General features: G+C 45.3%; 1 protein-coding gene across 1 annotated transcript in view; it reads right to left on the bottom strand.

Moving 5' to 3' along the window:
* Positions 1-25,011, bottom strand: part of si:dkeyp-14d3.1 (transmembrane protein 132C) — a 126,118-nt gene extending 101,107 nt beyond the window's left edge. The window contains exons 1-2 of the mRNA XM_030357815.1: positions 24,131-25,011; positions 2,925-3,816 (exon numbers count right to left, since the gene is read on the bottom strand). Coding sequence (XP_030213675.1) covers positions 2,925-3,816; positions 24,131-24,176 — 938 coding nt within the window. The 5' untranslated portion in view covers positions 24,177-25,011. The remainder of the gene's footprint in view (positions 1-2,924; positions 3,817-24,130) is intronic.
* Positions 25,012-25,321: the final 310 nt, after the last annotated feature.

Here is a 25,321-nt window from a genome sequence, read left to right as displayed (position 1 = left end):
CCTTTCAACAGCCAGCTTTCACACCACAATTTCCTCAGAGATTGAACTTTCCAGTATAGTTCTTTATCTTTATTCATTTATTTTGCACTTGAATGAGAAAGTGTGATTGAATAATCACTTTTGTCTACTTAGCTTCCCCCTGTTCTGATTCAAGAATGGATCGTTTCAATCAACGCCGGTGCCCATAGGGTATTTAAGAAGCTCGCTCTGTTAGTAGAGGCGGGAGAGATGCCTCTGTGTTCAGCTCGCTGCCAAGCTGTTTGTTTCAGTCTTTGTTGTTGTTGCTGAAAGAACCTAAAGGGCAACTATGACAATGTCTTTGGAGCTCTGCGTATGAGCTCCAGTTATTAACCATCGCCCCCACCACCTCTCTGGAACTCTGGCCAAATGATCCCACAATAGTCAGGTTTATTCCTCTCAGCTGAGATTATGTTTCTCGAGAGGTAATCCACTCCCACAACTTGCTGGTATATTGTACGACTTTGAGAAACAATCTTCAGATGTTTTCAAGATTTGCTGCAATGGGAACACTCTTAATGAACCGATAGCCTGTTAGTCTTTCTATTGTCCACTCATAACGAGTCCTCGCTAGCTGATATTTTAGTGAGGTGCAACAAAAGCCTGATTAAAGGGGACATATTATACCACCAGGTGTGAGTGTGATAAGCCTTAAAAGCCGTTTCGAAAATCTGCCCCATATGACATCACTAGTGGGCGTGTCCACCTAGATCTGTGCTGGATAGATGTAGGTGGACACGCCCACTAGTGATGTCATATTGGGCAGATTTTCAAAATGGCTTGTAAGGCTAATCACACTCACACCTGGGGGTGTAATATGTCCCCCCTAATAATCTGTTTTATTTAATAATGCTGGGAGTATATGCACCAAAATCAAAAAAAAGAAGAAGGGAAGCCGTGAAATTTGAAAGCATGCATTCAGGCCAGTCCTCCTTTCAAATGGTCATTTGTATGGGTAATAGACTTTGGTCCATTTTTCACAACCCATTTCTACTTGCTGGTTATCGGTAAATGACCAAGTATTAACGAACAAATATTAGTTTCCCGGTCAGAAGAAACGTCTGAATTAGAATCCCTAGTTTGTCATCATGGTTAAAAAAGACAGCCATGTTAACTTTTGTTGATTGGCAATGATGAAAAATGAATCAATAATAACTTCAGCAGGTGGTCTGAATATAGTTTTTAAATTTGTACGTAAAGCTGTAAACCAAGGGGTTCTGAAATCCAAAATGAAAAGTTGATCTTATTAAAAGCAGCATGCGGAGTGGAAATCTTACAGCAAGTGGTGACATGCTGAGCATCAATAAAGAAACAAATTGGCGAGACAATTGGTTATTAAAACATCTGAAGCTCCCTCTCTCTCCGCCGCCGCCACCGCTCACTGGGCCTTTGAATTGCACTGGATTTGAGGGTGGTGATAATTGAGTCTGAAGGAAAGACATCCTCGTTGACAGCCTCATTGATTGTTGAGTGTGTGTATGTGTGTGTGTGTTTGTGTATGTGTATGTGTACCTGTACGTGTGTGTCCGTGTGTGTTTGTGTGTGTCTTTGTCTGTGTCTGTCTCTGTGTGTCTGTGTCTGTCTCTGTGTCTGTGTCCGTGTGTCCGTGTGTGTGTGTGCGTGTACACAGGCATTTGCAAGCCTTGATTATATTCCAGTCAAACATAAAGAATCACCATTACCAAACAACCCTCCATTAACGGCAACAGTGTTATTCAAATGAGCACGGCAGCATCCCACACAGGGAGGCGGGCCAGCGGGATCACATGCGCCAGCTGTTTCTCAGAGGCGGGCTTCCCCCACACAGGTGTGCGGGTACACAGGTGATGATAATGGGGCAGTGTAGCGAGAGAGAGATCAAAGCCCTCTCGTGTGGACCATGAAAGGTCCCTCCGCAGAATCGGCGTGTGAGAGCTGCCTTATCGCCGTGGACCACACGGAGGTCCCTGCCTATCTGCGGGCCCCAGCCGGCCGGCCCGGGCACCGCTGCCAGAACAGAACACATCCATAGGCTGGGCCCGCAGAGCCCGGCCTGGCCCCGCTCGCTTCTCCTGATGAAAGAGATCGTTCTGAGCATTCCCGTTCTGAACGTGTGGTGGTGCGCGAGGTGGGGGGGGGGGGGGGGGGGGGGGGGAGCGGGGAGTACGGTGTCTGGGGGGTCTCCTGGCTTATCACGCCGAGACAAACATTCTATAATTAAATGTTGAACCGAAAGAAAATAAATTGGGTGATTTTGTGACTTCACAGCCCTCGGTGAGACCTCGGATATGCGCCTCACGATTTTTTGGAGTTAATAATTTCGCTGTTATCTCATTCGCTGCCGATGATGATACCATCTTAATTGAGCAACTGTGCAGACACAAGACAATAACTACCTTGATTAAAAAGAATTACTTCTTATCGGCAGCATCTCACGTCCCAGAACAGCCCTTTGTTGTGTTTTGTTTCACCTTGCCAAAGCACAACATAACCCTTGGCTTGTGGCTTGTTCTCATATCCCAGGATGAAGAACCTCCACAGTAATGAGCCTAATGGATACGATCTTTAATGAACAGCAGCCATGCTGTATTGTGCTGTAACTCTGCAAAACACAGATGTTATTAGCAGCGATCTGACACTGCAGTTATATGCGTGACTTAACAACATTCCCTGTTGTGTATGATTGTGAAACGGTCAAAAGACCAAAGTTCTAAGCATTCATCCCTGGAGTAAAACCCCCCATCCTAATGTGCATGCATTTAATGAATGAGCTTCATCGGGTCGATCTTTGCTGACCCATGTCATTGTTGCCTAGTGAACCCCAAAACGTACTGGTTAATCCCTGCTACAACAAGGGCCATCCCAGACAACAAATCAATGGAGGAAGAGGTAATCTGGCCTAGGAGGGCTAGGGGTTCTGTCCTTACCTGAGAGTGAACATTTGCACGGAGGAGTAGGCAGAGACGCACACAAAGGCCGACACCGAGTCCCGGGGCTTCATGGGGGCGGCCGGCACCAGCACCACAAAGTTCCCGTCCAGCCTGTGCTCCACCAGGGGTGGGGGGCTGGGGTTCTGGTACAGCCTCACACTGCCGATCCTCCGCAGCGGGGTGGAGGTGTACGAGCTGAACAGCCCCTCCTGGCTGGAGCGGATGAAGCCGTCCTTGCGCGACTCCTCCGAGTGGCACTCTGCCTTCTCCGTGGACTGCAGCACGTAGTAGAGCTCCACCGCCGTGCCGTCCGACGCCTCGGTGGCACTCCGCTGACGCCCGGGCACAATGCTGGGCGGACTGAACCAGCCGGCCAGGGGCTCCAGCTCGGCCGTGCACAGCCCCAGCTCGCCCCTCAGCTGGCAGCTGCCGCGAACCTCCTGGGTCTCGTGGAAGGCGAACATGTGCACGCAGGGCAGCTTGTCGATGGTGCTGTAGTCGTCCCAGTCGCGGCCGGCGATGTAGAACAGCACCTGCACCCGGGGCTTGGCCAGGTGGACCCTGGTGTTCAGGATGAACGTCTGCACCTTCCAGTTGAAGGTGAACAGGGGGGAGGTGGGGAAGGTCCCGGGGCTTTGCAGGAGGTCCAGTGGCACAGACTGCTCCACGGAGAGGGGCCCGTAGCTGGCGTTGATGGAGGGCAGGCTGCGGGCCTGGTAGATGAAGAAAGGCTCCGTCCGAGACAGCAGGCTGGAGTTCCTCATGAACTCCTGGTTGGCCTCCTTAAGGAAGAAGGCCGAGCCGGCCCCCAGCACCTGGTAGTTGACGGGCAGGTAGGTGGGGAGGCTTGAGTACCTCTGCAGTCCCTCCAGGACCCGGCAGTCGGACACTGCGGAGCAGAAGAGTACAGGTTAAGCACACCGCGGGAGAAAGGGCTTTTTAGTATCAAGAAAGGCGGCAGGAAGAAAGAGAAAATCTTTACGTTCACACAGACAGTCTTAATTAAATCAGTCTCTGATATGGACTTGGGTCCAGTGGATGTTGATAGGCAGCTGATTCTCATCCACAGAATGAAACATGAACATGAAATGAAAATTGGCTTCCTTTATCTTGTTATCTCATGTCCACAAAATTAGGTTCTGGTAATTATTTTTGTAATCTAATACACACATTTATTTTTGGCCATGGCCCCACTGCCAGGCCAAATATTTCCCTCTCTCATATCAAGCATCCCAAAGCATCCAATCACATTCCTCTAACATTTCTGTCCTGCGAAATGTCATAATAAAAAAAAGAGAAAGACGAGGAAGATATGCTTTAAATTACATTTCACCCTTTATTTTATTCTTCCTCCAACAGCTCCACTTTTATGTATATTCCACCAGAGCTCAGTGGGTGAAGGGTGTTGTATCAGTCGGCCCTATGTCCCGGAGTCACGCTGCACATATATAAAAAAGGGCTTTTATCACATTCAGAGTGGATTCTGACCTTCTCCTCAAGAGCAATCTGCCGGCATGATAACAGTCCCTGCACTTGGTCCCATCCCACCCTGGCGGACAGAGGATTTCATTCCTTTAGCCCGCCCTTGTAAATCAATGTCCTGACAATTTACAAATCAGCCGGGGATTTGTGATCCACGGCGCCCCACTCAACCTCGGGGCCGTCCGGCCACGCTAAGCTCTCCCCCTCTCTGAAGGGCATCGGCGGGGCGCTGGGCTCCGCGGCTCTGCCTCCGCAGCCCGGTCCTGGAGGTCGTGCTTTAAAACACAGTGAGCACCTCCAAGTCCTGATAAACAACTTCCTCTTGCTGCTGCAGAGCGACAGTACTCCACAGAGAGCTTTGACATTTCTTCCCTCCCCCACACCCAATAAAACAACATCTGCACACCAGCGGTGCCGTGCAGGTACACGACAGGCTTGTCCTCGTGAATCTGACATTACGGCTGAATGGAAAAAAACCTTGAAAGTCCAGCAACACTGCCGAGCAAACAAAAAGGGTCTGGAAATAATAGCTTCCTGTGGTCTCCAGGCGGAGATGCTGATATTCCCATCCCTGTCTCAATGGAAGTGTCAGTCTCTCTCTCTCTCCGTACACCTCACTGCCTGTGTCACTCGACCCATGACCAGATCTGTTGTCCGGCATCCAGAAGAACGGAGCCTAAATGCCACCAGGCTATGAACGTGCTGACGTTTGTGCTGCACACACGTGCACACATGTTACACAACACAGAAAAAAACACAAAAACAATCTCTACACAAACACCCTAATGACACCAAGTGAGACGTTATATTTTTACACTTTTGGAGTCGATATAAGTACCTCACAATTTCAACAGCAAACGGTTGTGAAGGGCTCACTTGAAGATACAGGGAAAGAGTGCATTAGAATGAATGATGGGCCCCTTAGATGGAGTTTGGAAATAAGACACAAATGGCAAGTCCACACACTTCGCACACACACATAATGTTGAGCTGGAGTACAAACACGTTATCCCAGTCGCATCAAACTCCTACAGACATTTCCCTGTCATATAATTTGATGCCATATTGAATGGTCGATAAGTAATATTATCAATCGAGTTCGTCGGTGACATCTAATCTATAGGTATCCAAGCAATGCAGTGAAATAGTGTATGTAAGGATTGCATTCAGAGCAGTAACAAGTGAAAAAATGCTGAGACAAAAGAGATGTAAAGGTTATTCGATCTTAGAAAAATATGTCTGTTTAAGCATGCATTTTATGATTCGCATCATATATAATTAAATTCCCCTGCTGTATCACATTAAATCGTAAAAACGAAGCGGGCCCTTTTGCTGAGCCAGGACAATTTGGATCCTTTTTTTTCCATGTCCTCTTTACAATAGAGAAAGGGATATTTTTTACAGAAATGCAAATTCTGTGGCGAGCCCCATGGTTTTTGTTCAACTATTTGGGCTAAGGGTTACATCAGTACAATTCTTCATATAGCTTCCGACCACATGAGAATATAATGCATATTGCTGTACATACCATACCAGCATTGCAGGGTTGCTACAAAACAAGTGCTAAGTAGTCCAATAACAATTAAAAACCCTTAGACAATGTTTGTATCCTGTATAATCCAATAAGAAACACCTCTGTTTCTATCTCTAACCATTTTCAATTTTCTAAATAGATGACTATTACTATTCCATTAATTTGCCTACTCATTTTACAATATAAAGTATTAAAAACTTAATTATGTTTCTATACTTACAATGTATACTACTCATTATTGCATACAATGACATCGGGGCTGCCGGTGACAGCCAATTGAATCTCTGGTGATGGCTGCGACATAGGGTCACTGGAGCAGACAATAGGAAAGCATCATTCCAGCCTTTTCTACTCAACAGCCCAGTGGGAATAAAGCATCACACCTCCATGCTTCCAATAGGAAAAGTCTGTGACATGTCTGTCAAATAAATAAACCATAGGCAATTTGAAAATACATACATAATACGTAAGTACCAGTAAGACGGACACACGTTTATTTTCATCTCCCTTTGTTACATTTAAATGCATAGTGAACCCATGCTCCATACAATGATGTGATTCCTACAAGAATAACTGACATTTTAATCATAGTTTGAAATGCTGTGCTGCGGTGTACTTATTCTACCTATAGAATAAGTACACGCTGCACTGATCCAACTCTAAGGAAGCCAGCGGTGAGAAGGTAAGAAGGAGGAAGAGAGTAAAGACAGAAGGCCCATGGTGATCAGTCACTGAGCGCTAACTAGCCAAGCAGCCCCCCTCCCAGACCCAGCGCTGTGCCCAGGGCCCACTGCTCGGCTCATTCCTTCACCAGGGCTCCCACAGCAGGAGGCCCCCGGCGCTCGACGGAGCCGGCAGAGTGAGCAGCTGCCCTTATAAACACACGCACACACACACACACACACACACACACACACACACACACACACACACACACACACACACACACACACACACACACACACACACACACACACACACACACACGCACTCACATACACACACACACACACACACACACACTCACATACATGCACACACACACACACACACACGCACACACACACACACAGACACACACACACACACACACACACACACACACACACACACACACACACACACACACACACACACACACACAAAGATGTTTGGCTAGAATGTGCATGAGCCACAACGGTGAGTACCAGGGATGGAGGGGCCGTGCTGCCCCCACCCCTGGCCCTGATCACATGCATACACACGGAATCGAACAAGGATCCCGGCTGTCTCTCTGCCTGGATGCCTCTTACCCCCCCCCCCCCCCCCCCATCTGATGTCTAGAGAGACCCGACACAGAGAACAAGGGTAGAAAGCTTGATCGGATGTAGCAAAGGCAACAGATAAAATAAATAGCCACATGAACCGGAGCAAGCAGGAGCAGGAGCTGGAGTGAGAACGAGAGGCCTGGGGCTTTTCTGGCTCTTTCTAAGGTTACCTCATTATGCAAAGACCTGACAATACGACCACTCCAAGACTTATTGGGATGATTCTTTTCTGCAAAGCCTTTGTGCGTTATCAGCCCATCGAAGGGCAACATTAAACCAGGGCTGGGAGATTAAGGGAGCACCTCCCTCTGCTCTGAAGGTTTACAATTACTTCCCTTTTGACCCTCACACTGACACATAATTGGTCTGGAGCTCCTCTTTGAATGCCAAGCAGGACAGAGTTAAATATAAAGGATGAGAGAGTCCCGATGAATTATCTCCAGCGTACCCCCATCCCGCTCCATTAATGAGGACCATTGTGTTTGTACCCAGGCGTCAGGAATAACATTCCTTCGAGCATCATTAGGGAATTATTTATACCTCTCAGTCTCTCGGAAATTCTAGACGTAAGGGAGAAGAGAGAGAGAGAGAGAGAGAGAGAGAGAGAAAATAATAAAATCAATACATCTACTGCAGAAAATGCTATTTCTTTGATGCTTCTTATGGAATCTGTCAGTCGGATGACTACGGAGACCAGACCTGACTAATGAGTTTAAATGAAGCAGGAAGGCAGCCGATATCGTCCCATTATAGACTCTTTATAGAGTACACACCCCACCATGTTACACCTCTCTGACTCGAGATGAGCTCAGTTCGATCAGCAGTGAATGCTCTCGATTATGGGTCAGCTCTAATTAGTATGTGCCCGTGTCTGAGTGTGTTTGTGTGTGTGTGTGTCTGAGTGTGTGTGTGTGTGTGGTTGTCTGTGTGTGCATGTGTGTGTGTGCATGTGTAAGTGCGTAAATGTGTGTGTGCGTGTGTGTGTGTGTGTGTGTGTGTATACACCCATATCCGACGTGCACGCTCGCAGACTGCAGAGTTACCCCCGCAGGGACGTCTCTTGGCTGGCGTCTAATGGATGGGCACATTTAGGATTGTTGGAGCTAATAAAGAGTAATGGGGCTCGTGGCTTCACTGGGGAGGAGCGAAGAGCTATTCTGAGAGTTCATGGGGAAAAGCATCATCTTGCAGGATTAAAGAGTATCGATCGTCCGAAGAGTAAACACTGCAGTGCAGCTCGCTGAGGGCTCCCGCGGTGGTGGTGGAGCAGCAGGAGTGGGGAGGGACCCACCGACCAACAGACAACACTGCTGCCGCTCAGGGGGGACAGAGGCGGAGAGAGGGGGAGATAGGGGAGGGAGGGGGAGGGGTGAGGGGAGGGATGAATATACACCCAGACAGAACATCCAGGCGCTTGCATCCTGAAGCCCTGATGTGCCTGGAACGATGTTGTAGTTGTCCTAGTGTGTGTGTGTGTGTGTGTGTGTGTGTGTGTGTGTGTGTGTGTGTGTGTGTGTGTGTGTGTGTGTGTGTGTGTATGTGTGTGTGTGTGTGTGTGTGGGTGTGTGTGTGTGTGTGTGTGTGTGTGTGTGTGTGTGTGTGTGTGTGTGTGTGTGTGTGTGTGTGTGTGTGTGCATACGTGCGTGTGCCTGTGTGTGTTTGATGGAGGTGGGGCGGGGGTGTGGATGGCAGAGCACAGCCCTTCCTCTGTGCCAGCTGACACTGCTGGGGCGAAGGGAGCAGGCAGCCCAGCTTTAGCCGGGGTTTCGCGAGCCGGAGACAAGTGTGTGTTTGTGTAGCGATCAGTATTCCCACGGCCCCTCCGGACTTATCAACAACATAAACCGGCCTCCTTAATGAATTTCTCTTCCCCTCGCGCCGGCCTTTAGTGCAACGATGATGTCGTAAATCAGGTTAAATACAGATGTCTCCCCGGGAAGGGAGAGACGGCTCTTTGTGGGTGCAGAGGGACATTTAACAGGGAGAGCAAGACCCTGTTATTTCTGGGGACAAAATCATCTGCATATTCCAAAGAGTGTCTGACAGAGAATGTTCATTTATTTTATTTCTATCCGATTTATGCCTGCTGATCACCATAAATGAAGCCTCTAGCCTCTGATCATATTGCGACAAAACCCTCTAAATCACAGATCAGATGCAGTCTCCTCAGAAGGATTGTGAACAGGACACACTTGCAACACTACGTCATGAAGCAGGTTATTCTGGGTGTGGGTTTGTATCAGGACTATTGACTCATTGTGATATTTTATGGGAAAAATTTACCAAAACAATTGTTACAGATGTGGATCTCAGATCATATGTGCTAAGGTATGTTACATCGTACCCCATACATATGTCTTTATGATCATGGTCTTCAAAGTGTATACACACTTGCCTAGAGTTCAGCAAAACAAAAACATAATTTATGAAGACCTGATGATGAACTATTCCTAGAGTCCAATAATGACTCTTAGGCAATGTTTTTCAATCTGTGGTTCGCTAGGGTACTGCAGGTAGTGTGTTAAATTCAATTCTTGAAATAGACACATATACAATCAAATAAGAGATCCTATAGGCCACATCAATGAATATAAATATGTGATAAATACTGTTCAGTAAATGTTGTACTCTGGCTTAATAATATTTGAAAAAGTAGTGGGGCTTATTGCATGTATTCCATTGATGTTTTGTGTTTATTAAGTTTGCTAAGGGAACACACTGGGAGCATAAGCAACATTGATGCCTTTCACTCTTCATTCTTTGCCACTGGCCACGGCGGTCGTGCAGTAAGGATTGGGTGTAAAGGTTGCGCTGGACCTTGTTGCTCAGCCAATGCATGTGCATTTATCTATATTCCCCCTTTGCATATGAGGTGGTCATGAAAGGTCTTGATGAAGATTGAGAGATCACACCTCAAGTCAAAGGTTGGAAACCACTGCTCTGATGAAAGGATTTTTTCTAGCTCAGATTTAAAGTGGCAATATTTAAATCTAGATAGTGAAATAGCACCTCATTTGCTATCTGCTGCCACAGGAGGTGACATCAGGGCCGACGGACTGCGGAGACAAGGGGGACAGTTGTAGGGGGGCCCAAGGCATCACTTATCGGCCACGTCTCCCCCCCCCCCCCCCCCCCCCCCCCCCCCCCCCCCCGTCAACAATCGCTCCATACCCCCCCCCCCGTCAACAACTTAGCGCAGGGGGGTCCATCAGTACCTATAGTATAGGGGCCCAGGATTTGGTGCAACGGCCCTGGGTGCCATGATGGTGATAGAACCAATGGGCCATAGATCAAAGATTTGCATTTGCAAACTGGATGTTGGTGGTGACTCTGTTGGGATCTGTGAGAACAATTGGAGCTTATGGAAAAATAAAAGACAATGGTAATCTTGGAGATCACCACTCTAAATATGAATACTATTGACAAGATAGTTTGGGTCGCGCATGTTTACGTTGTTTGCACAAAGTTTACATGAGGTCATCTTGGAAAGGTTATGTATGGGACAATTTTCCCCCAAGCTAGAACCAAAATAGGGGATAAGGGCGATGATACCAGTAAAAATAAAAAAGTAATTATTGCACTTCTGTGGCTTTCTATGATGAACTCCCCCCCCCCCCCCATCCATTATACATTTTGGATTCAGTCGTTTCTGAGACCCAGAGCGAGTGAATTAAACGGTTGTGTAGCAGAGTGCCTCTGAATTATTTTATGTTTCTCGACCAGCCCTGCTCCTTTCCCAAATCTATTGGTAAACCACCCCCAAGGTCACCCAATATAGGATGATGAATTCAGCTTTGAGCTCTCCTGACAGGCCTAAACTCCCACAAAGAGCTGCTGCACTTGCAATGAGCCTAGCTGTGTGTTTCAACACTTCTGGGTTCCTCTCCGGGGAAATCTTTGAAAGTATCTTTGTGTTTAATATCACCTTCACTCCTCCCTCAGCCTCCCAGATGCTTTGATGGAAAGCAACATGTTTAAGTGAGGCCATGTGTGGAGTGCTTGTGGTTGATAGCTGGTTTAAGTAGCCTCACTATGAAATCAAAATAGGTTTAAAATGTTGCCACTGTCTAACAGCATATGTAAATGTGTGAACACATTTTGTTTGTGAACGTGTAAAATGTATTTGAACAAATACTTCTAAATGCAAATACACAAGTCAAAAGTTTGCAGTTACACATCAGGTTGGCAGTTATACATCTGTTTGTGAGTAACCAAACCTACTGGCACAAAACTTTTATCCCATATTTGACAATTCCACCTGAATAGCCAATGGGAAAACTCAGATTAACATCATCATTTGACTATCCTACGAGGAATATAATTCCACTATTGAATCAGGGAGCCAGGGGGCGCACCTTCGAGCAGGTTTTTCCTACAGTCGGCGAACAGGTAGATCGCCTGGGGCCCAGACACTCAAATATGATCAGTACTGAATCTAATCAGATAAACTCCTGATGAATAGACTAACACCAACCGGAATAAGGCTTGAGACACAAACATTGATGAGTTAACAGGAGGTGGAGCATCAAGTTTAGCTCCTGAATCTAATGTGAGTAGTTAATGCTTGTTTGTAAAGGGGTGATATAATGCCACCAGTTGTGAGTGTGATAAGCCATTACAAACTGATGAAAATCTGCCTTTTCCTGTGCTTTAGGCCTAAAAAAAAAAAAAGTTTGGTTCCTGTTGGTGGTCAGTTGAGGTCATGGGTAGGTAGGGAATTTATTTTATTTTTTTATTTTATTTTTTCCAGCGGCAGCGAATGATAGGTAGGTTGTTTTCATTTAAAAACGAGAAAATTCGCTCATCCTTGTACAGAATGAAGAGGTGCTGTACCAAAACGTAATTATAGTTTGCATCAAAAAAAAAAAAAAAATTTTTTTTTTTTTTTATTATTTTTTTTTATAAAGCTCATAAAATAATTTGGGTCGCACATAAATTGACAGGGTCGGTCGGAAACCGGAACCAAACAAAATTTTTTTTTAGGCCTTAGTGACATCATAAGTGGGAGCGTCCACCTAGATGCATGATGATAGATGAGCAATATGTGCTACAGTCCACTGGGTAGGCTGGTTGACGGATCTATCCAGCGTACATCTAGGTGGGCAGTCCAACTTGTGATGTCACTAAAACCCAGGAACAAAGACAGATTTCCAAACGGCTTGTAATGGGTAAATAAACTCACACATGGTGGCATAATAACACCCCTTTAACTAATGTGAATATAGTTTAGCTTACTATGAAGAGAGCGTCCCCCATGATGGTTTATAGAAATGGCCTGTTTAATCATGTAGTCTAATGTGATGGTTTTTGAGCTAATTCTCAGTCCTTTCTCAGCACAAGCCAATCCAGTTTCCACTAGTTAGTCACAAACTACTGTAGAGTCAATGGGATCGGGCTCATGTCTGTACAGGCTGAGTGAGGCTCTACTCTGTGTGCACTGCTGTTCTAGTTTAAATCCATCTATCTGTGAAAAACGAAACGGAAAATCTGCTCTGTGTTCTTCTCATGACAAGGACCTTTTAGCATAGTCCTCTACACCACGACGAAGGACGAAGGGGCAGCGGTGGCAAGGTTTGTGTGGATGTGTGGCGCTCTGCCTGGGCAGTGGATGATGTTGATGTCCACGTGATGGTTAAGCTTCTCGACCACGTAGTTTAACACCACTCTCTGTGGTTCATTTCATAAGTAATGTCGCTCATTCAAGTGCTAGGTACCATCTTAAATCCCATCCTACTCATCTCTATAACATTAGGTACATAGTTTAATCTCCTGATAGAAAACTTTGGGGTCGTTAACCCAATTTACCGTGAAATAACGATCCTGGTGGTTCAAATTCTTGCCTTTGAATTTTCCACAAGGTTAAGTTTGGTTGCAGCAACAGACAAACGGCTAGAAAGGCTCACTGGATAGGACAATTCAACTGCAGATTGGATAGTCAAATAATATGTTAATCTGAGTATCCCCATTTGCTTTTCAGTCAGAAAAGTGGGACAAAAGTTTTGCACCCATAGGCTTGGTTTGTACTCGTAGATTTGATTCGTAACTGTAAACTGTGTGCTCTGTGAATGTTCGTTATCCCAAAACACAGATGTGTGACTGTAAACCTGTTGTCTAACTGTAAACCTATTTGTTACTGCAAAGTCCCTTTCATGTGTAAAAGCTGATTGAATCTATTTCAATTACCTTATTGTGTACAATATTTGTTCAGATGTTTTTTACACATTCACTAACTTTTACACACCAATTTTTTTTACCCATTCAGATATGGTGATAGACAGCGAAAAAACTCAAAACTTCAACTTAATTTGACCCTCATTCCATCCTTCTCCGCGTCTGGCTGATTATTCTCTGGGGCTGGGCCAGGCTGCACACCTGCCTTGCGTTGGCTAATCAAGGGACCAAGGATACACCAGCGCTCACCACACACACTGGGGCCAGCTCTGACATGTCAGAAGGTATAGCCTGCACTGCCTGGTTCAGAGATGCAAAGGTGTGTACAATATTCACCTGTCCTGTGTGATGGAGGAGCCCAGCAAAGACCCTTAGGTGGCGGGTCTACTGCCACGACACGGACAATAAAGAAACACTCTGGTACACGCTAGGGTGACGGCTGGCGGGCTTTCAATTCAATTCAATTCAAATTAATTGAATTAAATTCAGTTTAAACATTTTAAATTATGTGTAGTCCTCATAAATCATCACATATTATTAGGATCAATATTATGACAGGACCTGTCTTTATGAAGATATCTAACATCCAGTTTCACCAATTCCATCCAATCACTTTTGATTAGCCGTCTCTCATTCACACTTGACTAGATAAAATATGTAAGAGTTTAAAAACAAGGACATGCCTGTCCATGTATGTATCCCATAATATCCATTGTGCATGTAGATATGTAAATATGCCACTATATCTATGAGCAATGTATCCAAAAGCAGGTTTGTGGAAGAAGAGGTGTAAAACCTGCTGTAACCTTACGTCTTCATGTAGTAATTAAGAAGTATTCTCTGTAGAGGTATGGGGACACGGTATAAAGGTGTTTTCTCAAGGGTCCACTTGGCCATTGGGGTGGCTTAACCACCGCTAATTAAATCTATACTGCAAATTATATACCAGCATTAACGGACAACTGGCCATGAAGAGGGAGAGAAGGAAGGAAGGAAGGAGGCAAGTGCTTTAATCTCCAGCTGCTGGCCTGATAGACTGTCAGGGGCTGTCACCCGAGAGAGGCTACCTCCGCTTCCCATTTGCAATCTTCTCAGGCTGCCACGGCTGCCAAGGTGGCATGTCAACAGAGGAGGGGAAAATTAGATAAACTGATTGATCACACATTTAGAGGCGACGTACAACTTCATCCTGTCTCCACAGGAGCCCGGATTGAAGGGGGGGGGGGGGGGGGGGGGGGGGGGAGCGAGGGAGGGTATCTGAGTATGTGTGTGTGTGTGTGTGTCTGAGTGTGTGTGTGTGTGTGTGTGTCTGTGTGTGTGTTTGTGTGTGTGTGTGTGTGTGTGTGTGTGTGTGTGTGTGTGTGTGTGTGTCTGTGTGTGTGTTTTTGTGTGTGTGTGTGTGTGTGTGTGTGTGTGTGTGTGTGTGTGTGTGTGTGCGTGTGTGTGTGTGTGTGTGTGTGTGTGTGTGTGGTTGTGAAAACATCAATAGTCTTCCACAAACATCAATAGTCGTATCATCCTCATCTCTACAAAAACATATAAATGTCCCAGTGTATGAATAGCATATAGAGTGAGCCGTTTACAGTCATACTCTATACGGTAAATCAAGTCTCAACAGTTGATCGGACTGACCCACTGTCTTCCTCCTGTCACTGTTCCTATATGTCTCTTTCCATGTCTATTGTTTGATCATTGTGATCTTTATTAGTGTTGTAAGACAAACAAGTTTCCCTTTTGAATTTAATATATGAGCATTTCATCTAGCTGCTGTTGTATTTTTAAACCCAGTTAAAGCTCTTTCGGACACTTCAGTCCAGCTGCTTTGTGTTTGACATCAAAGGAATATATCAACACATGAGGTGTGATTTTGGTTAGCTGAAGACACTAATGAGACAACATTGAAGACAGTCTGCTGTGTGCTGGATGGCAGGGTTAGTTTGCTCTACCAGCGTAAACACTAGCAGATTAATCTACAAAAGAGGATTGTCAAGAGGGCCATTCTTAGTATCCTATTTTTAATGTGTTGTAGCACCGGTTGAGAGATGCTTGAGTTTCATCAAAATAAAGTTTGTTGCTCTTTTTAATTGAAGCAAATGGAAGCAATTATCTGAACGTAAAGCTTGGCAGTCGTAGCCTGGGAACCAGACGAATCTCCCGAGCTTTCTGCCCGGTACAAGATAAACCGACCAATCACAACCGATGATCTAATATGAGGCAGAATAAATACCACAACAAAGATGGCTGCCACTGATGTAGAGCAGTCTATTGATTCCGCTATAGAGACAGACAGTCTTAAACGAACTGGACGGTATATTTTTACTAAAAGAAGAACAAACTACCGCACAAAAAATATGTATTTTTTTCGCAAACTGCTTGCTATGATTAGTTGTAGGCCTGTCCAATTGCGTCCAGAGGCATTTTGGTCCGCGCCCCTTGGAAATCTAACCTCTGGAGAGCTCCCAGACTAATTGCAGTTTGAAATTCAGAGGCTAATGCCAGGCTAGGGAAGGGGTAGCTTTGCACAACACCCTCAAAACCGCATTTAATGCAGGGTACAGACGATTTTTTACAAAATACTGCAAATTGCTCGCAGTAGCATCGTTGGACTATAGTCAGGAGCGCTGCTGCAGTGAAATGTGTACAATAGAAGTCTTGTTGGTCTCTGGAGCGATGGTGGAAATGAAGATGAAGCAAAACATGGCTGGACCTCAAAGGATGTAGAAAGAAAAATCCTCCAAGAAAGAAAGAGGAAAAAGGAAAACAGCAGAGGATAGGCGAGAGAAACATATCAGATGAGGAGGAGGAGCTGAAACACACACACACACACACACACACACACACACACACACACACACACACACACACACACACACACACACACACACACACACACACAGAAGCATCACACAGTCACCCACAAGGGAGTGTATATGTATGGGGGTGCAGCTACTCTGTATGTTTGGCACAGCTACTCCGTTCACAAGCCTGACTCCCTATTCTCTCGGTGTCACCACTGCACTTTCATTCCACGTTAATTTAGGAGTCCACAGCCGACCCCAATAACGTTCCTCCAGAGAGCCTCCCTTAGCAAACAACTCACCTCGATTTATTTTGAAACAATTCAGTTGTTTTCTTGACCAAATCCATGTGTTTATTGTCAGTAATATTTTGGACAATGGGCGGGTGTTTGCGTCCCTAAGATCCGAGATATCGCTCACATTGTTGTTCATAATGGATACACCGTCCCCTGATGGAGGGCCCCTCTCCACCTTCTTCTCCATCTCCATTCACAGGGGCCCCTGTCTACCCTAGCCCCTCCGCCTTTCCCGCCTCTACGCCCACTTCGGCTATCCCAGGAACCGCTTTCTCATCAGGCATGGCTGGAAATCCTGCATATTTAACTTCAATAGGCATTATAGCTACATATACAGCAGAAAGCAGACGCAGAACTGCACTTAAGCGTAGACCACGCTATCTGCTCTTTGACACAGAGACATTTCCATACTCTTTATCGTTAGCAAATGAAAGCCCGCCTTTTCCTCTTAATACTGTCCTCAGAAACGGCGGGAGAACACTAAAGTCTTAAATGGTGGGGCGTAGTCGTTTGCAGAATGTTAGATTGCAGTCTACAAATGGAATTGGAAAGTATTATAAGATCTTCTGCCACGGCGTACCCTCTAGGACTGAAAGGGGTTCTTCTAAATCACGGTGATAGAGAAATATTGCGTTTCTTATTCAGAACACCTGACAGAAAGAACCTAAGGACACTTATTTTGTATTTTTTTACTGGAAATTTCTTGAGTTTTCTTCTTCTTTATTTTACTTTTGAGGCCAATTTTGCTGTTTTATACAAAGTATGGCAATTAAAGGCTGGGGCACAGATTAGCTCACTTTAAAAATCACCAGCCGGTTGCCATAGTCCCAGTACATCTAATTATAGGGAGCTTCACATCATAACCTTCAAGGTTCGCTGAAAGTGCACAAGAAAAGACCATGAAAGAAGTCAGCACTGCTCCTAATCAAAGGAGCCGCTGAATCATAAGAATCGCTCATGAACATGTTTGCTTTCCTTTAACTCAGCTGCAAATGAGAACTCATTCATTAGGAGCAATATATTTAGCAGACTTAAAGAGCCATGGTAGTGTGGGGCCTGGCAGTTGCTATAGGATGTTTGACACCCACCCGATCTCTGCAGGCTACCTGGAGGCATCCTAGAGAAAGCTAGCAAATTGCACACCAAAAAATTGCACACAAAAAAAAGAATATTGTTTCATACATGACTCAATAGTAATTATAGACTAGGGCTTTTGAATTGTATGGAATACTATAATGTGCTTTGTGTGTTGAAACATTACCGAACAAAATGAGATAAAAGCAAGAGGGCAGAACAGAAGAGAGTCAGAGGGGATCACCGAAGACCGGACCACCTCTCTGTGCAGGATATTATTAGACTGGGGAGCCCCGCCCATTCTGCCGGCGATTTGAGTTCGCCTTGCACAAGGAGAAGAGCAATACATTTCTTTCTGCTTCCGATACGTTTTTGCGGGAGCCAATCACCAAGCTGGCTTTTCCCCTTGGCGCGCTATTGGCTGGTTTAACACAATGAAGACAGGGAAGCGACTGCAAGCAGCCAATCACGTACAGAGAGTCAATTGAACTAGGCCCGTTGATCACGCCTCTTGTGCTGAAGAAAATTACAGCAGCTTCCCCAGACCAACGTGCAATCTACGATTGATCTTGGTCTGGCAATAGCCAGACTACGATATCACAGGGACTCATTTTCAGTCTCAAAGCCCCACTTCTCCCCCATTGTTCTCAGCCTTGCTTTCAAGTCACTTTGGATAAAAGTATCTGCCTAATGACTAAATGTAGCGTAACTCATCTCCCAGACATTTTCTTTTTCTGAACAGCGACACGAACACGTCGAGTAGACCTTGACGCCTGGGCAGGCTAGTTGCATGTTGGCTTTTGTAAATTGCTGTGGGGAAAGTCACCCAAAGCCACATGAAAGAGGACCCAAATAACGTGTACAGACACCGACATTGCTATGTTTTTCTGACTGCTTTCCGGTTCTCATTAATGAACCGCCTCAGAGGATATTGAGGTTCAAGTTATGTGCTGGCAAAACCTACATATAAAATTGTAATTAGATCCTACACTCTCTTTTTACTTCAACTGCTGCCTGTGTTTGCGTTCTACAGTAGTTTCACTGACTGTGTAAGAAAGCATGTAGGAGGTTGCATGTGCTCCTGGGTGGTGCAATGACAGAATGACAACAGAAGTCCGGAAATGAATAGCACTGCAAACAGTGGGGGGGGGGGGGGGGGGGGGGGCAAGCATCGTCATCACCTGCCGTCGTGCCTGTGGGCAACGAGACAAACAGGATTACATCAGCCCGCCCTTATAAACAGTGGAGCTCCACAGTCTAAAGCAGGGGCTCTGCTGGGGAGAGTTGACAGCACAGGGAAGACTCCCGATGCAGGTCGCTGTCCACAGCAGAGTCACTATCGTCACACATTCTGCGTTCGTGAGCGCACCACGCCCCACCCTGCCAGCCCCAGATTACCATCTAAGAAAAATATGCCATAGACACAATTTAATGCAAACAGAGAAGTCATCAACTGGCTGCAGAGTGCTTGGGCCTCACAAGACGTCCATGGATATCCCTGCTTGGATGTGGAAGGAACATTACAACCTATAGCAACAATGTACAATGTCATATTTTCCGACACGGAGGCTTATGCTAGCTGTAAGGTGTGTTTCTGTCTGAGTCACGGCGATGGTGAACCGTACTTGCTTGGTGCCATTTGAGATCCCACAAGGTTAATTGTGCTCTGATTGTGCTCAGAGCCCAGTGCTTTCACACTGATTAGATGCCTGCTGTGGTCTCTGCATTGATTGGGGATGAGCAGTAAAAACCCCATGAGTCGCGGTAATTATTATAAAGTACACAATAGAAGAGTACAACCTCGGAACCAATGTCTTTATGTTCATTCTTTGTGTCACGTCATGTATCGCATACACGGCCTACTTAGAAAAGGTATTCCTTTTTTATTGTATAAGTTTGTTCGAACTGTACTTTGTTGTCAGTTTGACAGCCGGGTGAACTTTAGAGATAGCGTCTCTTCAATCTCTTAAAAAATGCACCGTCACAAAGAGCTCTCCTCTATCGTAGACCTACCTGCATACTCTCTACAGACTCTCAGACTCTCTATTAATCTGCCATCCCAGATTAGAGACTAGAACAAAGACTCGCCCTTAAACTGCCCTGTCACACAATAAGTACAAGAACAAACCACCTTAGAAAGCGCCCAGGGTGACGAAGAATGAAATCGGTCGCCTAATTTCAAAGTTGAACCAGACGGTAGACGTGGACTTCCTTTTCTGCTCAGCATTACTGCAAACGAGTTACGACACCATATTTTAACATAATCTCGACAATCAATCAACCACACCACAAAGAAGTCAATGGGCCCTGACAAAATGTACCTATCAGATCATTGGCTCTAATGCATTTAGCCCCTGCGTCTCTGATAGACAGCGACAGAGGCTAGACCCTCCGCTCGCTCACACGTGCTGACAACATCAGCCCCCTTTTGTCCATCCTCCAGCATTTCATTATTCAAATAAAACAGGGCATAGCCAAGAGGAACGACTTGTAAATCTATACCGACGGCGGAGGAAAGAATGGCAGCCGCTGAGTGACTCTATGGCCTCAGAGAGGAGCTGAACCTCTGCGGAGCTACACTGGATATATTTCAGCATCCGGAGCAGTACGGTCGCGGCTGGAATGCTGTCGTTTACTGTTCAATGTGTGGTTTGTTCAGGGTTTGTTTCTTGTCCTTTGCTCTGTACTTTGTTTGTTGTTTCTTTATTTAGGACAAATCAAAACTTAAGGATGATGTAAAATGATGTGGCCCCAACGTCATCTTAAATTGTGTGCACTTGTTTAAAAGAACACTTGATGCACAACATGGATATTCATTATAACGAGATGAGAATTCATATTTTTTGTGTGTGTCCTGTGCCTTGTAGTGTTCTTATTAATGAACACTACTTTCTCATTTAATACAAAACATACAACGGAAATCAACTTAATTTTTTAGGAAAAACGTTTTTTTGCACTCCTTCCACACTAGATTCACCGTCCACACGACCAGGAGCCGTTTCAGATCCTAGCTCTGATGGAATGATGAGCAGGGGGACGACGTTTACAGAAATCAATCATTCCCGTGCGCTCCACCAGGGAGCGATGCAGGTGTGGCCCTGGTTCCAAACTGTTCAGCAGACCTTCATCCAGAGCGACTTACAGTTCATTCTGGACACGTCATTAGCGAGCAGGTAGGGTCGCATCTCGCTCAAGGGGGCCAACAGGTAGTTGGGTTGAAACTACCAACCTTTGGGCTTGGAGTGAAACACCCTGAACATTAAACGATCCTGCCCCAGTGACCTGCTGGATGAAGTAATCTATCAGCGATGGGGACAAGTACCGTGCCTTCACGGATTTCCTGATGAATCCAACCCGATGGCTTCTGCACTGAGGCACGAAAAACATTAGTAATCATCAGATGAAGATTGTCAATGTTCTGATATATGTTTAGCCATTTCAGACACACAAATTGGAAAAAAAAAATCAAGGGCAGGTTTGTTTTTTTTCCATTATCAGAGTGTAAGAACTACTGTAGAGTAGATTTTCCTTCCAGGAAAATCAGACCCCCGGTGCCACTACAGTAGCCTGGATGAGAGGGAAGTGTACAGTAAATTAGCCCAAAAACCGCTCCTCCTCCACTGCTGCAGTGACCAAGCAGCCCCAGTGTGTGTGTGTGTGTGTGTGTGTGTGTGTGTGTGTGTGTGTGTGTGTGTGTGTGTGTGTGTGTGTGTGTGTGTGTGTGTGTGTGTGTGTGTGTGTGTGTGTGTGTGTGTGTGTGTGTGTGTTGGTGGATAGAAACAAAGAAGGTGTAGGGGATTGTCATACATTATTTATCAAACATCCTTTCTCTATCTAGACAAGTAGCCAGTGAGGGGTTAAGGGAGACCCAAGACCCCCCTCCAGATACACACACACACACACACACACACACACACACACACACACACACACACACACACACACACACACACACACACACACACACACACACACACACACACAAGCACACAATATATTTAACGTCTCGGCTGCAATTTAAAGCGTTGATGGAAACAGCAGCATGCCTGCCACATACAACCCCCCCATCCCCTCCTCACACGAAAAACAGACACACACAGACACACACACACACACACACACACACACACACACACACACACACACACACACACACACACACACACACACACACACACACACACACACACACACCGGGAGATGATCACTGCATGATGGATGTAGTGGTCTTGCAGCTAGCAAGTCTGTTAAATGGGGAAGATGACACAACATAAAGCACCATCATCATCATCATCCCTACCAGCACTACCACTACAACCACGACCATTATCCCCACCACCACCAGACTACACAGCGACCACCACCATCACCATCACCGCCCCCACCAACGCCACCATAACCATTTTACTATACCACCAGCATCCACACCATCATCACCACCACTACCATCCTCACCACCACCACTCCCACAATCACCCCTGCCACCAGCGCCACCAGCACCATATCCATCACGTCACCATCCACCAGCACTACTGGCCTAGTGGGAGAGAAAGGAGTGCACAAACCCTGAACACATTAGCATATTTATGGATTATTACGCTGAATGCACCCATCCACCTCAGCCTCCATCCTGGTCCTTCCAAACGGTGATACCCATTATGTAGATCTAATCCCATCAGAGCCCTTAATGGAATACGAGGATGATTACGCAAAATGCGCGGTCAAACTCATTGAAAGAAGTCAATTAACACGGGGCCCAGCTGCCTTTCAGAAGTAATATACAACATTGTGTAATTAATTATTATTAACCGCTGCTCTACAGGAGGCCATTGGCATGTTTGACTTGAATTATATCTGCCGTATACAACTACTCTACGCTTAAACATTCTGTAAGAACTGCTTTAAACTATACGGTGCACAGACCGACCAATGGTCCCAAACAGCACAGCGTTTATCCATCATGATCTACGATGGGGCCTGTAATCAAACAGAAGGTCAGACTCGACCCTGCCACTGTTATTGTGCATTTCTTCCAACCAAAGCTACAAACTAATAGCGTTCAGTCTCATTTAGCCAAGGCCTGCGCACATTAGTTGCAATATTGCGTTTGAAACCCTGTAGGCATCATTACCCTATCTGCACCAACCAGTCTTCGCTTTTGACTGAAGACTTAACAAATGCAATCCCCTTTTTTCTCTTAATCAACCTCCCTGCCACTCTTCCACATCCAAACAGGCTTAAACAGAATACATCTGTGTGGTTAAATTGCTAATTTCTTTCCTTGCTCAGAGCTGAAGCGTATGCAGATTTCTCTGTGTTGGAAGTTGGCGCCTCAGCTCGGCCGGTTCAAGGGCCCACACACGTGACGAACACAGAGAGAGCAGCAGTATAATCTCTAGTCTGGGGGACGAGACAGGTGCCATGACAGCCACCTGCAGAGACGTAGACTTCTTTAGGTACTTAGTGAGTTGGACTCTCAGCAGAACTCCCTCCATCGCCACTTGGAGGTTGGGTGAATGAGGAAAGCATAGCCTGATGTTGCTCAGATACTATTAGAAAATGTCTCCATCACATGAAGCCAATGTTTTTAATAAGCAGAAGCCATGGTTAGGGGATATTTTTTCTTCTAAAAAACGTAATTAAATCTGGTTCAGTTTGAATAGCGTAATAAGTTTGAAATTGGGATGGGAAATATACACTTACATTTGTAGTGCATGAGTGGGTAGCATTTTTTATTTTAAGGGGATTACTCATCTATAATGGTTTAGCTAATATATGCAATATCTGCCCGCATCTTCATCCTTTTAATAAACACATCCCCTCCATTAGTTTGGACCCTTCGGTTTCCGACACGAGAGTCCATGACAAATTCGGGTTATGAGTCAGAGAAATAATCTATGTCCTACATAAGTAATCTCATAACCAAACACAATAACCAATTGAGTAGCTTTTTAGATCAAAGAGTGCCAAACCATAATTGCATAAGACCGATGTTTTTGTCCTAATTGATAAAATCTCTACATGTGAAGAAGGGGATTTTTAATGTCTGGCAAAATCTGCTTAAGTTGGATGATGCACTTGTTTTGAGAAGAAGCATTATGGCTGGATCAATCATTTTCACCAAAGCTTGTGCACTTACAGATATACAAGCTGTCCATGAGCATCAAGCGATGATGTCAATTCCGTACTGCTTATTGACCAATGCCAATAAGTCACGCTCAGGAGGTGAATCATGTCATTTAAAATCACTGGGAGCAAGAAAATATAGATGGGCTTCAGCACCGACACCAAACGTACTAAATAAAGGTTTAATAACACAAACCGTCATTAACTAAATCCTAATCTTAAAAAAAATGCACGATTTTTGCACCCGCAAACTCTAACATAAGTGTTTGGATACACACACATTCGCAAACAGCGACGCATCAATGCTGCAGCAGTCAATGTGTGCAACTTTTGATTATTTCACATTGTGTAACACAGCATACCAATACCAGCATTACAATTAGAAAGATAAAAAATATGTAGCTTGAGAACTTACCTCCTGAAAGTAACACGACCAATTGAAGCAGGAGGATATGCAACATGTTTCCTTTAGGATAAAAAAAATATCCCTCACAAAAATGGAATAGGTGCACACTTATTTCACAATGCTAAACATTGTTGCATCTTGAATCGTTGCTACAAACAAAAAAGACATAATGTCATAGTCATGGTTTAATGCAGTAACGCACAATGAAGGAAAAAAAATCATTGTGCATGCATGTAGACCAATTAAAGTGGGATTTTAATTAAACTTGGTTGATGCTTTATGCAGGGCATTTTTGGAAAGCAACGAGGATTCTGCGCGGAGATTTGTACTGTTGAAATCATTATTTGAGGTAAATTATTTGACAGCTTACAACATGGTTTGAATCTGAGAGCAATGTCCCTTGTGCTATTCCCCTTAAGATCCGATGAGTGAATGAAGGCGTTTTATCAGGAGCGTTTTAACGGCACATCTTGCCAATCCGTTGTCCTATTGTAAATCACTTGCTTCCTTTACATCATTCGCCAAATGTTTCCCTGGATCAAGAAGTTGGCAGTGCACTCATCAAGTCCATCAGTATTAAGTCAACCTTGGCGACTTTTGTCCAACATAAATCGCGTAAAAGTAACCAAGTTCAAGGCATGGTAGAAGTTGAATATAAATCCGCTCGGGGGTGATCTTCTTCCTCTGGGTCTTCCATTCAACTCCAACATCCAGCGCGTAAAAAGCGTGAAGCTTTATTCCCCTCTTTATTTTTACAATCGTTTCTTGATTGTATTGTACTTTGGCGCGCAGTGTCTTGCTCCATTGAAAGGTTGCGCGATCTATTCACGTCGAGTCTGGCAGGAGCGGCGGTGGTACAGACGAAGCTCCTACAGTCCCAGTGTCGTTTACGCACGCGTCCAATGTGCGTCGAGAGGAGAAATTATACTACGAAGTGACAAGACTTGGACCGTTTGGTCAGTGGGCGTGTGTTGCGACACTCGCCTGCTGTCAATAAACGTGTACACATTTACAGGTGGGCTAACCTGTAGGTTTTCCTGGACATTGAGGCCACATCTGAACGGGGTAGGATATAATTGACGCATGCCTACGTGGTTTTAATTGAGTGCAGAAATGTGTTACACTCTGCAACCATGTTTGGGTAAGATCTTTAAAGGGAATTTCACGTCACACGAGTGGGGCATGAGGGCGCATACGTGT

This window comes from Gadus morhua, chromosome 6 (assembly GCF_902167405.1).
Source record: "Gadus morhua chromosome 6, gadMor3.0, whole genome shotgun sequence".
NCBI classification, from domain to species: domain Eukaryota; kingdom Metazoa; phylum Chordata; class Actinopteri; order Gadiformes; family Gadidae; genus Gadus; species Gadus morhua.
The sequence above is the reverse complement of the archived record's forward strand: the minus strand, read 5'-3'. Positions and strand labels throughout refer to the sequence as shown.